Consider the following 17753-nt stretch of genomic DNA (forward strand, 5'->3'; position numbering starts at 1 on the left):
GGGGCCCCTGGGTTTGGCCCCCGTCGGCCCGCAGTGGGATTTATTTGTCCGTCTCGTGTGTTTTCGTGGATTTAATGTTCCTTTTCTTCGATTATTATGTATTTTCTGCCGTTTTCCGGGTTTGAACCTGTTTAATATAAAGCGGGCTTAGTGCGGATTTCTAGGCCAGCACCGTTGCCATGCCAACAAACCCATTTCATAAACACCCGTTCATCGTGTTATTCATTTTTGTCTCTGTAAAACGGAGAAAAATGTGCCGACCGAGAAAGATCGGACGCCGACCCCCCGCCGCCGCGGCCACCGAACAACCACCACCCCGCCCCCCGCAGACGTGACCGCCCGTGACATTTCCGTGATTTGGTGCGTTGTTACGTGTATTGAGCTGCGTCACGACGGGTGATTTGGCGCAATGTCTCTCGCTTTGTTTTCTCGGTGATGTCTCGATGCAGTCGCGGTGCGTTCTCAGTGGTGTGTCGGTGCAGTCTCGGTGATGTCTCAGTGTGTTCTCAGTGGTGTGTCGGTGCGGTCTCGGTGTGTTCTCAGTGGTGTGTCGGTGCGGTCTCGGTGTGTTCTCAGTGGTGTGTCGGTGCAGTCTCGGTGATGTCTCGGTGTGTTCTCAGTGGTGTGTCGGTGCGGTCTCGGTGATGTCTCAGTGTGTTCTCAGTGGTGTGTCGGTGCGGTCTCGGTGATGTCTCAGTGTGTTCTCAGTGGTGTGTCGGTGCGGTCTCGGTGATGTCTCGGTGTGTCGGTGATGTCTCGGTGTGTTCTCAGTGGTGTGTCGGTGATGTCTCGGTGTGTTCTCAGTGGTGTGTCGGTGCGGTCTCGGTGATGTCTCGGTGTGTTCTCAGTGGTGTGTCGGTGATGTCTCGGTGTGTTCTCAGTGGTGTGTCGGTGATGTCTCGGTGTGTTCTCAGTGGTGTGTCGGTGATGTCTCGGTGTGTTCTCAGTGGTGTGTTCTCGTTGCGGTCTCGGTGCCTCGGTGCGGTCTCGCCGGTGGATGGGATTAATCTGCGTGCGTCTCGTCTTTGATCGTCGGTTGACAGGTAAATGCTCACCTGAGCCTCGCTGTCTCTGGATTTAAAGCTGCAGAATGTAACTCTGTGTATGGGGGCTCCCGCCCCCCCCCCCGGCCCGCTTCGTTAGGCAGCTCTCGATGTGTTTGAGTTCTGATGGCGGAGTGTATGGTTTGTTGTGATCTGTAAGCTCTGTTTAGGTGATCAGGCCCCTCGGTAGAAGTAATATTTATTTATTTGTATAATTTTGTGGGTTTTTTTTTATCAGGTTTAAAGCCGCGCTGCGCATGCGTTGATCGGCTCTGCCGTCTCCAGTGATTTTCGGAAGGCGAGGATCCAGTCATGGTCAGCAGGTGACCGCAGCCCCGGCTTCCCGCATCACCGGTCGGCGTCTTTCAGGTGGGATAACCCGGGCGCCGTCCTGCTGCGAGGGGGCCGTTAGATAACGCGCAGCTGTCTTACACGGCGATGCGGATGATAACCGGTAACCCGATACGTGCCGGCGAGCGCGTGTGTAAGGGGGCTGCTCTCTCGCGCGCATGGGCTAGTTGCGTAACGCGGGTTTTAGGGCCGCCGATATCTGTTTTCAGTCGTCTTTCTTCTCTCAGATGCTCCGATGGCAGACCAAAGAATGGACATCTCTTCTACAATCAGTGACTTCATGTCGCCGGCGTCCGCTGACCTCATATCCAAGTTCCCTCGGCACCGGCGGGATGGACTGCAACCGCAAGAGGAAGGGGAGTCTGGCGGATTATCAGTAAGTGCCCCGGGGGGGGGTATAATGCGTCGGCGCATTTGTGGTACAGAAAGGAATCGGTGAACAGGGCTGTTGGGGTACGGCGCTCAGGCTCGTTAATCCTGCGCATGTTCACCGGGGCCCCGGCTTTAGGGCAGATTGGCTGCGCTGTATACCCTGAAGTGCTAGCTCTTCTGTTCCTGGTGTGCGGACAATCACTGCTATTAACCCTTGTGATCCTCTCCGCTGTCTGTATATTGCCCCCCCTCCGGTTTGCTTGGCCCGTGGCCGCCGTGTCGGTTTACAGACCTCACTCACAGTAACGCTTTCTTTAGGCCGGGGGGGGTTTGTGATTTCCTGCTGATGCTTTTTTTACGGGAAAAATCTGTTTGTTTAACTTTTACTGATTGCTTTTATTGTCTGAACCGGGGCAGAGTTTGCAGTAAAGTCTTTTATTTACCTTCCCAGGAAAGGGCAGGACTGTCGGGATCTCACCCCACGCAGGGGGCAGCAGAGCCCCCTATACCCCCCCCACACACAGGGGGCAGCAGAGCCCCCTATACCCCCCCCCCACACACAGGGGGCAGCAGAGTCCCCTATACCCCCCCCCACACACAGGGGGTAGCAGAGTCCCCTATACCCCCCACACACACAGGGGGTAGCAGAGTCCCCTATACCCCCCACACACACAGGGGGCAGCAGAGTCCCCTATACCCCCCCCACACACAGGGGGCAGCAGAGTCCCCTATACCCCCCCACACACACAGGGGGCAGCAGAGTCCCCTATACCCCCCACACACACAGGGGGTAGCAGAGCCCTCTATACCCCCCACACACACAGGGGGCAGCAGAGCCCCCTATACCCCCCCCCACACACACAGGGGGCAGGAGAGCCCCCTATACCCCCCCCCCACACACAGGGGGCAGCAGAGCCCCCTATACCCCCCCACACACACAGGGGGCAGCAGAGTCCCCTATACCCCCGCCACACACACAGGGGGCAGCAGAGTCCCCTATACCCCCGCCACACACACAGGGGGCAGCAGAGTCCCCTATACCCCCCCCCACACACAGGGGGTAGCAGAGCCCTCTATACCCCCCACACACACAGGGGCAGCAGAGCCCCCTATACCCCCCCCCACACACACAGGGGGCAGCAGAGCCCCCTATACCCCCCACACACACAGGGGGCAGCAGAGCCCTCTATACCCCCCCACACACACACAGGAGGCAGCAGAGCCCCCTATACCCCCCCCCACACACACACACAGGGGGCAGCAGAGTCCCCTATACCCCCGCCACACACACAGGGGCAGCAGAGTCCCCTATACCCCCCCACACACACAGGGGGCAGCAGAGCCCCCTATACCCCCCCCCCCACACACACAGGGGGGCAGCAGAGTCCCCTATACCCCCGCCACACACACAGGGGGCAGCAGAGTCCCCTATACCCCCCCACACACACAGGGGGCAGCAGAGCCCTCTATACCCCCCCCACACACACAGGGGGCAGCAGAGTCCCCTATACCCCCCACACACATACGGGGGCTGTAGAGCCCCCTATACCCCCACACACAGGGGGCAGCAGAGCCCTCTATACCCCCCCCACACACACAGGGGGCAGCAGAGCCCCCTATACCCCCCCACACACACAGGGGGCAGCAGAGCCCCCTATACCCCCCCCACACACACACACACACACAGGGGGCAGCAGAGTCCCCTATACCCCCGCCACACACACAGGGGGCAGCAGAGTCCACTATACCCCCGCCACACACACAGGGGGCAGCAGAGTCCCCTATACCCCCCCCACACACAGGGGGCAGCAGAGTCCCCTATACCCCCCCCACACACAGGGGGCAGCAGAGTCCCCTATACCTCCCCCACACACAGGGGGCAGCAGAGTCCCCTATACCCCCCACACACATATGGGGGGGGGCAGCAGAGCCCCCTATACCCCCCACACACATACAGGGGGGGGCAGCAGAGCCCCCTATACCCCCCACACACATACAGGGGGGGGGCAGCAGAGCCCCCTATACCCCCCACACACATACAGGGGGGGGGGCAGCAGAGCCCCCTATACCCCCCACACACATACGGGGGGGGGCAGCAGAGCCCCCTATACCCCGCACACACATACAGGGGGGCAGCAGAGCCCCCTATACCCCGCACACACATACAGGGGGGGCAGCAGAGCCCCCTATACCCCCCACACACATACAGGGGGGGCAGCAGAGCCCCCTATACCCCACACACACAGGGGGCAGCAGAGTCCCATATACCCTCCACACACAGGGGGCAGCAGAGTCCCATATACCCTCCACACACAGGGGGCAGCAGAATGTCCTCGGAGTCAAGGGGAGGTTATGGGGCGGTGGCATAAAGTAAAATTCTCACCTATTAATCGGGACGCAAACTAGAAATATCCGGACTTTCTGAGCAGATTCCGCGTCCCGATGCGATATTTTATCTAAAGTGTGTGTTTTCTTCTTGTTTCAGTCACAGCGAAGGAATGGACACCGACAAGGACGATCCTCACGGGATGTAAGTGGCTTCCTGGCAGCGCATGGAGGTGAAAGGGTTAAGGGGATCGCGCGCTGACCGATTCTTATTCCTGTTTTTAGGCTGGAATACGCGGAGGGGCGGATTAAAAACGCTCGGTAAGCCTCGTGATGTCTGTGTGTGTCTGCGTGTCTCTCTGTGTGTGTATGCACGTGTCTCTGTGTGTGTGCGCGTCTGTATGTCTCTTTGTGCGTGCGGGTGTGTGTGTGTGCGCGCGCGTCTCTCTGTGCGTGCGGGTGTGTATGTGTGTGGGTGTGTATGCGCGTGTCTCTCTGTGTGTGTGTGCGCGTCTGTATGTCTCTCTGTGTGTGCGTGCGCCTGCAGGTGTCTGTCTGTGTGGGTGTGTATGTGTGTGTGTATGCGCGTGTCTCTGTGTGTGCGTGCGCCTGCAGGTGTCTGTCTGTGTGGGTGTGTGTGTGTATGCGCATGTCTCTGTGTGTGTGCGTGCGCCTGCAGGTGTCTGTCTGTGTGGGTGTGTGTGTGTATGCGCATGTCTCTGTGTGTGTGCGTGCGCCTGCAGGTGTCTGTCTGTGTGGGTGTGTGTGTGTATGCGCATGTCTCTGTGTGTGTGCGTGCGCCTGCAGGTGTCTGTCTGTGTGCGTGTGCGCAGTTTCCGTTACACGGATGGTGTTTGTCGCCGTGGTCGCAGGGAGGCGCACAGTCAGATAGAGAAGAGGCGGCGGGATAAGATGAACAGTTTCATCGATGAATGGCGTCGCTCGTCCCCACGTGTAACGCCATGTCTCGGAAGTTGGACAAGCTGACGGTGTTGCGCATGGCCGTGCAGCACATGAAAACTCTGCGAGGTGAGAATGGCCGGCGCTTCTGGCTGCGGCTCGGGAGACCGTCTGCTGTTACGGAACATATAAAGTATTAACGTGTCCCGTGTTCTGTTCTGTGCCAGGAGCTGCCAATCCGTACACGGAAGCCAATTACAAGCCGGCGTTCTTATCCGACGACGAATTAAAGCACTTGATTCTCAGGGTAGGTTTTCAGTATATTTATATAATGTGAATGTATGACATCATCCAACTCCTATCACATTAAGACAGGCAGTAGGGAAGCCCATGTGGCCGTCCATCTCCAGACTGCGCATGCAGCGGATCCATCGCATTCCCGAGTCCTGCGCGTTCCGCTCCGCATCCCGATAAACCCGTTTAATGATTCCGCATAAAAAGCATCAGAAACCCGCCCCGTGTCCCCGAGAGCAGCCCCCTTAACTGCCGAGTTATTCCTCCCCATTAACCTACTGCTTCCGCTGTTTGCCATCGTATTGCCCCCAGTTAGGCAGATACACAGCGAGTTGCCCCGTCCTCGCTCTCTCCCGGGCCGTTTACTTCGCTCCTGATCCGGGATCTGCTCTGTTTCTGTTCAGGCGGCGGACGGATTCCTTTTTGTGGTCGGCTGCGATCGAGGGAAGATTCTCTTCGTTTCCGAATCTGTTTTCAAGATTCTTAATTACAGTCAGGTATGGCCGGGGTGCAAAGCTGCGTTGTTTGTGTGGGGCGCGGGGGCCAGTTGTGTGGTGGGTGGCGGTCGTGTGGCGCAGGGGCGGTCTCATGGTGCGGGGGCAGTTGCGTGGCAGTCGTGTGGGAGTCGCGTGGCGCGGGGGGAATTGTCGATAGTCTGCGTGCCGCATGCCGTCTGGCCGCCGCTCTGCTTCATGCGTCTCTTCTGTCGCAGAACGATCTGATTGGACAGAGTCTGTTTGATTATCTTCACCCGAAAGATATCGCCAAAGTGAAGGAGCAGCTGTCGTCGTCCGATACGGCCCCCCGCGAGCGGCTCATCGACGCCAAGAGTACGTGGGGCCGAGTTATTATTATTATTTCTCTCTATATCATAGGTCTACCTCCTTTTAACCCCTTAATGTGTGTGGCGTGTGACACGTGTGTCTCTCTCTCTCTCTGCTTGGCGCAGCCGGCCTTCCGGTAAAGACGGACATTACTCCGGGACCCTCGCGGCTTTGCTCCGGCGCCAGGCGATCGTTTTTCTGTCGCATGAAATGTAACCGACCTTCGGTAAAAGTTGAAGATAAAGATTTCCCCTCGAACTGCTCTAAAAAGAAAGGTAAGTGGGGGGGGGCGGTTTCCGGTAACATCCATGCCGTCGCCGGCAGGTCCCCTGATGCCGTTAAGGGGGCCGCGCTACGGTTGCAGATGGCCGGAGCCCCCCCCCCTCACCCCCTGTTCTCTCTTTGCAGCAGATCGGAAGAGCTTTTGCACCATACACAGCACCGGCTACCTGAAGAGCTGGCCGCCCACCAAGATGGGTCTGGACGAGGACAACGAGCCGGACAACGAGGGCTGCAATCTGAGCTGCCTCGTCGCCATCGGACGGCTGCATCCACACATCGTTCCGCAGCAGATGAACGGGGAAATCCGGGTGAAATCCACCGAATACGTCTCTCGGCACGCCATAGACGGGAAGTTCGTGTTTGTGGACCAGCGGTAAGCGCTTTTTGTGGTCGGTACCCGATTCCGTGGCTCTGGGTGCAGACGGTGAAAACGTGACCTTTAAAACGTAACGTTTGGTATCTGAGACCCCACCAGCGGTCTAAACCCCTCCAAAAAAGTGACCTCTGAATCCCGGGTCCCGGAAGCGCCTCCGGCGAGGATCTGCTTTCTTGGTGGGCGAGAGTCGCCGAACGAAAGAAATCTGTGTTCTTAATTAAAGGGTTAACTGCGCCCCCATAAGGTTACATGATGCCCCTGAAAATGGAAACGGGGTCCCGGAGGTTTCCGGAATTGTGTTAGATTAGTGCCAGAACGGCTCAGATTCTCCGAATTGTACAATATTTGTATTTATTTGTTGGTAAATAAGTGAAACGCGCGTTTCTGCCGCAGCGCCACGGCCATCTTGGGTTACTTACCGCAGGAGCTCCTCGGCACGTCGTGTTACGAGTATTTCCACCAGGACGACATCGGGAACCTCGCCGAGTGTCACCGACAAGGTAGGGGCTTCTTTACCCTGCGCGGCCTGCGATCCTACGAGGGGCCGATTCCGCTGCGCTTCAGACTGAGTTTCTAAAGGCCGGACGCCGGTATTACGGGATCGCTTGCATGGTGCGGCCCCCCCCAGCGGTGGGGTAGAGCCCATCTCCCCCCCCCCCCCCCGTGGTTTGGATGAAGTCTTGGAGATTATTATTTATTTCTGTTCAGTTTTACAGACGAGAGAAAAAATAACAACCAACTGTTACAAGTTTAAGATCAAAGACGGTTCCTTCATTACGCTGAAAAGCCGCTGGTTTAGTTTCATGAACCCCTGGACCAAAGAAGTGGAGTACATCGTCTCTACGAACACGGTGGTCTCGTAAGTGGGGTTTTTAAAGCTTGTTTTCTAATCCGAGAGCAGAGTGCAGGCTGCCCGCCATGCAGCTCATAGCACTGTTTAGGCGGCAGGGCCTGTCTGGCCACGCTGTGCATGCGCTTTGGGATTCCCTGCTCGAATGTTCTGTGCGTTTCTGGATTATTAACCCCTCGTCCTCTCGCAGGGCCAGCGTTCTTGATGGCGGGGAGTCCGGCTTCTCTCACATGTCGACTTCTCCACCCAGCATGGATAGCGTGTTACCGTCTGGGGAAGGTGTGTAGTCAGACGATTGTCCCGGGACCGGGGTAACGGCACCAAATTAGATTAATGTCCTCTGCAGCCGGTGGCAAGGATTTTGATTCCAAAACAAAATTACCTTACGCAGGTTACGCTTTAATGTGTTTTTCCTAACATTAAATGAAATCTTTCTATTCTTCAGAGCTGGGGCGTAGGAGCTCACAATCTTTGTTTGCTTTCTTGTACCAGGCGGCCCGAAAAGGAGCCTCCCTGCTGTTCCCGGCATTCCCGGCGGAACGAGAGCCGGCGCCGGAAAGATCGGCCGGATGATTGCAGAGGAGATCATGGAAATTCACCGGTAGGAGCCGCTTTGTATCAGTCGCGTCCGGCAGCAGTCGGCAGACTCCGTTCTCCTCGCCGGCGTCTGATCCGCTAAATGTCTTTTTGTTGCGCAGGATAAGAGGCTCCTCTCCTTCAAGCTGTGGTTCCAGTCCGTTAAACATCACCAGCACACCTCCCCCTGATGCCACATCCCCTGGGGGCAAAAAAGTGGGTACCAGGTGGACTGTAGACATTTCTCCATATAACTTAAGCCATGTTTTAGGCCATACCCGGGACGTGTCACAATGAACAGAAACCGCCGCACGTGTTTCTTGTGTCAGGGCTTTTCTCCCTTCTTTATAAATTACTGTAAGTATCGGTGGATTTCATTTGTTGTCTTCTAGATTTTGAACGGGAACACGATGGATCTTCCCACCTCAGCGTTGGTGGCCGGACAGGTCCAGGACAGTTCTGGTTTTCCGTTTTCGGACAGTTCCTCTATGCTCGGTAAGAACCGTGAGTTACTGAAAACCCATAAAAAGAGAAATACGATGAAACCTAAAGCTACGTTTTTACCGGCGCGGCTTCTGCGTAACTCATGGCCGGGTGCATGCTGCGTACACAGCTGCTTATTTTGGATGAAAAAGTAAGTCTTTAAACATTGTACCGGATTGGTGTGTCTGTGGAAGCCCGGCCACGAGCTGCGCCACCTAGAGGCAGCCACCGATTCTTACAAAGGGGGTAAGACCACGTCCCAAATGCTTGTGGGCAGATAGAGGCACTTTGTGTTCTATGGGCTGCAGCCCGTGACAGGCGTGTGATGTTTTAAGTGTGCTGGATACAGAGACAGGGTTTGTTTTAAGGGGCTGCACGTTATCATTTAGACACGGACCCCTTGGAGCAAAGCGGATACAGAGGCAAAAGGGTAGCCATTGTTAACCTTATTTGCCCCCGCCTACCCTGGGGGGGTTTTTCCCATCACAATTACCCCACCATAACTCACATTTCACATCCTTTGCAGGGGACAACTCGCAGATGGGGATGGACATGATTGAAACCGGACACGGCTCCAGCAGCCCCAGTAACGACGAAGCAGCCATGGCTGTCATTATGAGCCTCCTGGAGGCAGATGCTGGCCTGGGGGGGCCGGTGGATTTCAGCGACTTACCCTGGCCTTTGTGAATAACACAATCGGACATATCAGTAAGTGCATTAACGGGGCTTTCAGCTGCTACTGTCCAGCAGCGAGAGAGTTAACACTGACTTTCTACGGATGAAGCGTCACAAGCCATGTTAGTGATGCGGGGTACCGGCTTCTGCCCGCGTCCAGCTTGCATTAAGTGTATATTTTGGAATCCGCCGCGCCGTCGCTTTTATACGCAGAGTGTCGTTTCACGTGTTTTCACAGCAGAGGTCCCGTGTGGATGAGGTTTCTTAAACCAATTGTATAAAGATGTTTTATTGGAAGAATCCTTTATGCTGAACATTGTTACAGTGTAATAAATATTTTTTAAAATAAAACCGTTCACAGTCCACTTTCACTATTTCAAACATTCGGAAGTTTTAGGTAAAGTAAGAAAACGGAGACCGCGTGAACCAATAAAATATCTTTAATCAAATGTAAAACGTACAATCATCGTAATAAACAGACGTAAGGCTTTGCTGCAGAGACCCTGACGGAGCCGTAGCGGGAAAATGATATTTAACGCTCGAGGGGTTAAACCGTCACATGCGTGACGAGTCTGATTGTAGGAAATCCTCCAGTAGCTGGAGAAAAACGCTTGGTTTGTGCTCAAACAATTCCATATATTTAAGATTGCAAAATACAATTATAGTGAAAAGTAAACATTTTAATAGATGCTTCTTAAAGTTACTTCTGGTTTAATAATAATAATAAAAAAAGAAAATGACTGTACAAACACAAACCTGCCATAAAGTGCCACAATGAATGAGGTGCGGAGGCGACGTCCCTCCTGTTACCTGCGCGTTTATATAGAATACAGTCCTTTGGGCCGGAGTCAGACAGACGCCGAGTATGAAAGCCACCAGTGAAGCCGCGGGAGCGTCCCCGTCCCTTTTGGTCTTTAAAATAAGATTCACACAAGCCGCTGCCGTAACGCGGTCGTCCCGCCGGACCGAGCAGCCGTCCCCGTCATGCTGGATTTCAGGCTCCGTCAGGGCGATCACTGAGTGGAGTTCGGCCCCTCCGGGTCGGTGTCGTTGTTGCTCGGCGGAGGCTGGTTGGGGAGGATATCGAGCTCGTCCACCTGCGGCGCCGGATGCATCACCACCAGCTGGTCCTGGGGAATGTCGGCGGCGGCGGCCGCCAGGTTCGTGATGGACTTGCTTTTCACGCACTGAAAGTCCACGTGGCGGCTCTTCCCCTCTTCCTTCTCCCATGACATGCGGATGAACGGGCGCTGCACGTAGTTATAGATCACCTCCGGCCGCCCCCCCGGCCGCTTCTTCACCTTCTCTTTGTACGTTGGATATCCTGGAAATCAAGAGAAACACTGTAACCTCCGTGCCGTGTACAGCACACGCGTGTGATAAAAGACACGGAACCGGACTCACCTTCGATCCCCAGCCGGATTTTCTTCAGGCCTCTCTCCTTCAGGACAGACTTGGCCACGTCGCGGTTCTCGATGTACTTGAAGAATCTGTAGAGCTTAGTGCTGTAGATAACTGAGAGATCGCATTAGTGAGAGACGTCAGTAATCGTCACACGGGCAGCGGGTAACGTGTTAGTGATTACATGTAACATAAAATAGCCAGTAATACGAGCGCATTATTACTTACTCTGAGAATATTCCTCTCCCATCTGCGGGGGGTATTCCTCGTCCCAATCGACCACGTCGTCATCTGTGAGGACTACAATATGGCACTCGCGCTCCCCACTCTGCGCGCTCGCCACCATCAGAGGAAGGATCATCTCCTCCAGGTAAAACTCAAACTGGTGCCGAGCCCCGTCATTGGACAGTTCATGCATGAGCGCGCCTGCAAAACCAACCCAATCTGATTATTGATTTGCCAAAACGTGTTTTAGGAAAAAGAAACCACCCAAAAAAAAAGCACCCAGCTCCGAGGCAACCATGGTAACGGCCCCAGTACTGAGGACATGAATTAAAGGCTCAGGGTTGAGAGTTCATTCCCATCGCAGGCAGGATGTTATAAAACTGAATGGTAGCATAAGCGGGGGAATGACGAGTGGCGCGGGGGAATGACGAGTGGCGCGGGGGAATGACGAGTGGCGCGGGGGAATGACGAGTGGCGCGGGGATAAGGCAGGGGATTGGGGGGGGGGCAGCCAACGTGCTAAAACCACCCCGGGCAGCCGTGTCTCCCAGAGCGCATACTCACTGAGGTCTCGGCATTTGATGGTGCTGTATTCGAAGGAGATGCACAGGTAGTCGCACGCCTCGCGCAGCTCAGGGATAGAGATTCCATCCGGGCAACGGATTATCCCTGTTTTGTAGTAATCCTTAAAAGTGACAGAGGGGGAGGGGCGGAAGCTGTAATTTGCAATAAGTATCTTTATAACACGAGAGCGCAGGTCTGATATATACTGCAGCGAGGAGCCAATCACAAAACAGGCCAGACAGAAGACCCCAAGTGCCTAAGGTAAGCAATAACCCCAAAAAATATATATATATATACACACATACACATTTATATAATTGTGTATATATATATATACACACACACACACACATTATATACACACACTATATTATATACATACACACACACTATATTATATACACACACACTATATTATATACACACACACTATATTATATACACACACACCCGCTTATAGAACTAAAGGGGGAAAAAAGGACTAAGTCAGCCGCAGGCTCCGTCACGCGACTCAATTACAGTCTAAACTTTAAAACGAGCCACAGAAGCATGTGGGCTCCAAACACGAGGGATTTCAATCGATAAGTCAGGAACGCAGCGCATCGAGTCACTTATTTAGTACTTTGTGGTATTTTACAAGGAAGAGACTTGCGTGACGCAGCATATTAACAGCCCAAAAATAGACTGTTATAAAGAAAGGCTGCCAGAAATACTCGTTAAAAAAATCCCCACAGCAAGTTCAGCCGTTTTTTACGATGCTTTATTGTTGTGCGGATTTATATCAGAAAGGTCGGTGGGGGAGACCGACCTCAATGCCCCGGGGGGGGGGGGGGTTTGGGGTGCAGTGCAAGTCATAAAGGGTAAACGGGGGGGGGGGGGGGCAGACTGGTATCTGAAACAGCCTGTCTAGCGTAACATCTGCCTGCAGGAGACCGGCGCCCGCCCTTTAACAAAGGTTCACCGAAACAGGCCCCGGAGGGGACAGCGGGGAAAAGAAAATGCCCCGGCGGTGGGACACGGAGTATCTGCCCCATGCGAGACGCTCTCAGACACGCCGCGCATTCACACGACTCGGAGGTTGTGGGATTTTAACCCCTTCAGGACTGGCATTCTTGTACTGCGTCTTCGCTTGAAGACCGCAGTTTTAAGATATTTAAATCCCGTGCTCGTGATTCGCTTCAAAGCGATCACGTGCACGGAACTGAGGGGGAGTGGCTGCTACGGATCGCTGGGGACGCCTGGGGACGCTGGTGAAACCCAACCAGGAAGTACCAGGTACGTCATCGGTACGGAAGGGGTTAAAATAAACTATTTTTTTCCTCCTAAAATAGCTGGAAATGGGAAATCTCACCAGAATTGCGCGGAACACGGTGGAGCTGATCCCTTCGGCCACCTCGAACTCCCCCTTGTCGTTGGGCCGCGTGAAGTTATGTTCTCTGCCCGACCCAAACATCCTGCGGAGCCAGCAAAAGCAGACGAGATTTCAATATTTACCCCCAAGTCTAAAATAAATGCCCCGCGGGGCAGCTCTTTACACGACTCGCACCCACTGACTGTTAGAGGGGGCCGCAGTGTGGCCCCCCACCAGGTGGAATTAAACACTAGAGAGCAGCGAGCGAAGGGTTCTACACGCACCTCCCCAGCATCGTGTTTGGCTGCGCCGTGAAAATAGACGGGTCGACGACAAATCTGGTGTTGTCCACGATGAGCGTGACCCGTTCGGACGTGCGCAGGCTGCGGCCGCCCTCCTTCGCGTTTTCGTACACAAACACCATCTCGCCGGCCGCCTTGCAGTTGCCGTCGGGACCGGACTGGCTGCCGGTTCTGCCGCTCAGGCCATTTGGAGAGATTTTCTGGGGACGGGGGCTGCCCGGCCGCGACGAACAGCATTCCTTCTCCCGATCTGAAAAAGGCAGGCAGAGCGTTGTTACTCGGGGTGTCCGGAGAGCTCGCCGGACGGACGGACGGACGGACAGAGAGGTTCCGGAAACATCTCTAAAGAAATTAGGTTTACAAAAACTAATCATGAAGAACACGAATCCGTCTGAAATGTGACGCAGCCGACAACATCCCCGACCCCCGCGTCACAACCCTGCCCCCGACCCACCCTTCTCTGTCACCGACTTACCCTTCTGTTACAGCCCCCTCCCCGTAAGACTTACCCCTGGTCTCTGCTCCAGTAACCCCCTATTCCCATAACCCCAGGCACTGCGCCGGGGGGGGGGCACACACAGGGGCGCGCAGGGACTTACCACCATGATTTTGCCGGGTAGGTGAGGTCACGTTCCGGATACATGGGGTCAGCTGGCTCTCGCCTCGTTCGTGGGAAGAATCTCGAGAGCGGTCGCTGGAACGGCGTCTGTCTCTGGAGCGCTCGTGGCCCCCGCTCGCTCCGTGCGTACTCATTTTCACCCGAACGCTTCCTGATCTAGGGCAACGGGAAGCACTACTGGAAAACAGAATGATCCGGGTTAGAACCAGAGCGGACAGAGAGACAGACGGACGCCGGGCACACGGGGCGGGGGGTCGAGGGGGTGGACGACTAGAGAGCGCCGGACCGAGACGGCTGCCGAGACATTCAGACACAAAGCGAACGCTGTCTCTGTGCGAGTGTCACATAATAGCACCGCGGGAGTTAAACCATACACTGCATGCGCATATTACACGTGTAATATTACTGTGATAACAAAGGGTTAAAACACCCCGACGACCGCCAAACATGGCACCACGATCACCCGGAACCGGCAGAACAAACAGCGGGCAAAGTTAGCGAAGACTCGCCCCGAATCTACACGCAAACACCCCGGCGACAGCACACGCGTAACCTTTTCAGTACCGAGGGCACGCAACACGCACCAATCCACACAGCATGGGTTAAAACGGGAACAAAAACACGCAGAACAAAAACGGTTCAACTTAAAACTGGGAATAAACCGCAGAGGACGTCGACCTCGGGCGGGCGGCCCCCCCCCCGGTACAGCTCGGGTAAGCGGGCACACAGCTCGGGTAAGCGGGCACACAGCTCGGGTAAGCGGGCACACGATGTCGTCTGGAGCGCAGGCTCTGTGGCCCTCAGCATCCCCGGCAAAATTCAGCATTTCTGCATCTTACCCTCGCCGGCCGGACGCTGCAGCTTCCACACAATCAGACGCCGGACCCCCCGGCTGACGTCTCCAGCCGCACCACCTGGCAGGGGCCACCGGCGCGCAGCCATTGGCGTGTCCTGCAGTGACAGCCAGCGGGGGAGGGGGCCGCCGCTCGGCAGGCTTTCCAGGACTACGGCGGCTACAAATTATCAGATTTCAGCCCAGAACAGAACAGCTGCCCTCGTAACTGGCAGATAAAAGCTGCGCTCATCTCCCACGGACCCCCGTACAGCGCTGTATAAATAACACAATATACAGCGCTATATAAATAATAACACCCTGTACAGCGCTGCGGAGTATGACGGTGATATATAAATAATAATAACACACATTGTACAGCGCTGCGGAGTATGACGGCGATATATAAATAATAATAACACACATTGTACAGCGCTGCGGAGTATGACGGCGATATATAAATAATAATAACACACATTGTACAGCGCTGCGGAGTATGACGGCGATATATAAATAATAATAACACACATTGTACAGCGCTGCGGCGTATGACAGCGATATAGAAATAATAATAACACACATTGTACAGCGCTGCGGAGTATGACGGCGATATATAAATAATAATAACACACATTGTACAGCGCTGCGGAGTATGACGGCGATATATAAATAATAATAACACACATTGTACAGCGCTGCGGAGTATGACGGCGATATATAAATAACATTGTACAGCGCTGCGGAGTATGATGGTGATATATAAATAATAACATTGTACAGCGCTGCGGAGTATGACGGCGATATATAAATAATAATAACATTGTACAGCGCTGCGGAGTATGACGGTGATATATAAATAACACACATTGTACAGCGCTGCGGAGTATGAGGGCGATATAAATAATAATAATAACACACATTGTACAGCGCTGTGGAGTATGACGGCGATATATAAATAATAATAACACATTGTACAGCGCTGCGGAGTATGACGGCGATATATAAATAATAACATTGTACAGCGCTGCGGAGTATGACGGCGACATATAAATAATAACACACATTGTACAGCGCTGAGGAGTATGACGGCGATATATAAATAATAATAATAACACACATTGTACAGCGCTGCGGAGTATGACGGCGATATATAAATAATAACACATTGTACAGCGCTGCGGAGTATGACGGCGATATATAAATAATAACACACATTGTACAGCGCTGAGGAGTATGACGGTGATATATAAATAATAATAAACACACATTGTACAGCGCTGCGGAGTATGACGGCGATATATAAATAATAATAATAACACACATTGTACAGCGCTGCAGAGTATGACGGCGATATATAAATAATAACACATTGTACAGCGCTGCGGAGTATGACGGCGATATATAAATAATAATAACATTGTACAGCGCTGCGGAGTATGACGGCGATATATATATAATAATAACACATTGTACAGCGCTGCGGAGTATGACGGCGATATATAAATAACATTGTACAGCGCTGCGGAGTATGACGGCGATATATAAATAATAACACATTGTACAGCGCTGCGGAGTATGAGTGCGATATATAAATAATAATAACATTGTACAGCGCTGCGGAGTATGACGGCGATATATAAATAATAATAACAACATTGTACAGCGCTGCGGAGTATGACGGCGATATATAAATAACACATTGTACAGCGCTGCGGAGTATGACGGAGATATATAAATAATAACATTGTACAGCGCTGCGGAGTATGACGGCGATATATAAATAATAATAACACATTGTACAGCGCTGCGGAGTATGACGGCGATATATAAATAATAATAATAATAATAACACATTGTACAGCGCTGCGGAGTATGACGGCGATATATAAATAATAATAACACATTGTACAGCGCTGCGGAGTATGACGGCGATATATAAATAATAACACATTGTACAGCACTGCGGAGTATGACGGCGATATATAAATAATAATAATAACACATTGTACAGCGCTGCGGAGTATGACGGCGATATATAAATAATAATAACATTGTACAGCGCTGCGGAGTATGACGCCGATATATAAATAATAATAACACACATTGTACAGCGCTGCGGAGTATGACGGCGATATATAAATAATAATAACATTGTACAGCGCTGCGGAGTATGAGGGCGATATATAAATAATAATAATAATAACATATTGTACAGCGCTGCGGAGTATGACACGACAAGCCCCCTCACCCCGACAGCCTAAAACACGTCATATCCGCTTAGGTGTGAATAGACTTAACTTCACGTTAGAGTGCCAGCTCCGCAGCCAACACTCTCCCCGTTCAGCGGCCCGCATTTTACACAAGCAGATCTGACAGCAATCAACTGGTCGTACGGCAGAGCCATCAATCACCGCCATGCCAGGCTTAATGCCCCGCTGACAGCGGACGCCCGATACACACCAGTCGCCAAGGAAACGGTTCAGTATAGCCAACCAGAAGGGATTTTATACTGAATGAGGTTGTCAGGAAACACGTGCCGCCCGGCAACCCCTCCGCTGTGTAAATGAAATACGTGCCAAGGGGCAGCCAATAACAAGATGAAGTATGAGGCGTACAGATGATGTCACAGACTCCGGGCACCTACCTTGAGTGTTTATACAGTTTACGGGGCCTATGAGACAATTTGCGATCGCAGTTCTCGGGATCACTGGAGTTACTGTCATAAGGATGAAGACGTCCAGCCATTCCACATCACCTACACGACACAGCGGGATGGAGCGTAAGTACGGGGCCAGGCGCGATCAGAAAAGCCAATCAACCCCTCCACCTTACCAGCCCCCCGCCATATTTAGCAGATCAGGGCCTAGTGGGTGTGAGGTTCAATCCCATGCGAGGAATCTCATGAAAAAATAAGCGCCCCCCCGGCGTCTCCATATCACCCGATCTATAGGCTCCCTGCCCGCTGTCAGACTCTGCTCTACCTAATCTAGTGCTTAGCGCTCGGTAGAAAGGATAGTAATAGCGCTCTATACATATAATACGATGTAACACCGGAGCGGATTCACTCCAAGGAGCCCAGAATGGATCAGTCCTGGCGGCCGGGAACTCC

The 17753-nt window shown here is 53.2% G+C and overlaps 1 protein-coding gene and 1 pseudogene across 1 annotated transcript; one reads left to right on the forward strand and one right to left on the reverse strand.

The window, feature by feature from the left end:
- The first annotated feature begins 1629 nt into the window (after nt 1-1629).
- On the forward strand, nt 1630-9363 carry LOC149271686 (basic helix-loop-helix ARNT-like protein 1; annotated as a pseudogene).
- A 1001-nt stretch (nt 9364-10364) lies between these two features.
- Nucleotides 10365-17389, reverse strand: LOC149271687 (BTB/POZ domain-containing protein 10-like). The gene is made up of 8 exons (XM_089507197.1): nt 17289-17389; nt 13793-13989; nt 13176-13443; nt 12892-12994; nt 11541-11661; nt 10981-11178; nt 10756-10866; nt 10365-10675 (listed from the first exon to the last, which is right to left on the reverse strand). Exons 1-8 carry the CDS (start codon nt 17387-17389, stop codon nt 10365-10367), a joined length of 1410 nt encoding a protein of 469 aa, XP_089363323.1.
- Between the last annotated feature and the right edge of the window lie 364 nt (nt 17390-17753).

This window comes from Sceloporus occidentalis, unplaced genomic scaffold (genome assembly GCF_023333645.1).
Source record: "Sceloporus occidentalis isolate IW3139 unplaced genomic scaffold, rSceOcc1.0.p SCAF_473, whole genome shotgun sequence".
Taxonomy (NCBI): domain Eukaryota; kingdom Metazoa; phylum Chordata; class Lepidosauria; order Squamata; family Phrynosomatidae; genus Sceloporus; species Sceloporus occidentalis.

Excerpts from the sequence above, each read along its gene's own strand:
- LOC149271687 (XM_089507197.1), bottom strand. The coding sequence starts at position 17,389 with ATGGCTGGACGTCTTCATCCTTATGACAGTAACTCCAGTGATCCCGAG. Across the intron at positions 12,995-13,175 it reads CCAAACACGATGCTGGGGAG|GATGTTTGGGTCGGGCAGAG; the intron begins GTGCGTGTAGAA and ends CTGGCTCCGCAG. Across the intron at positions 10,867-10,980 it reads GGGAGAGGAATATTCTCAGA|TTATCTACAGCACTAAGCTC; the intron begins GTAAGTAATAAT and ends GCGATCTCTCAG.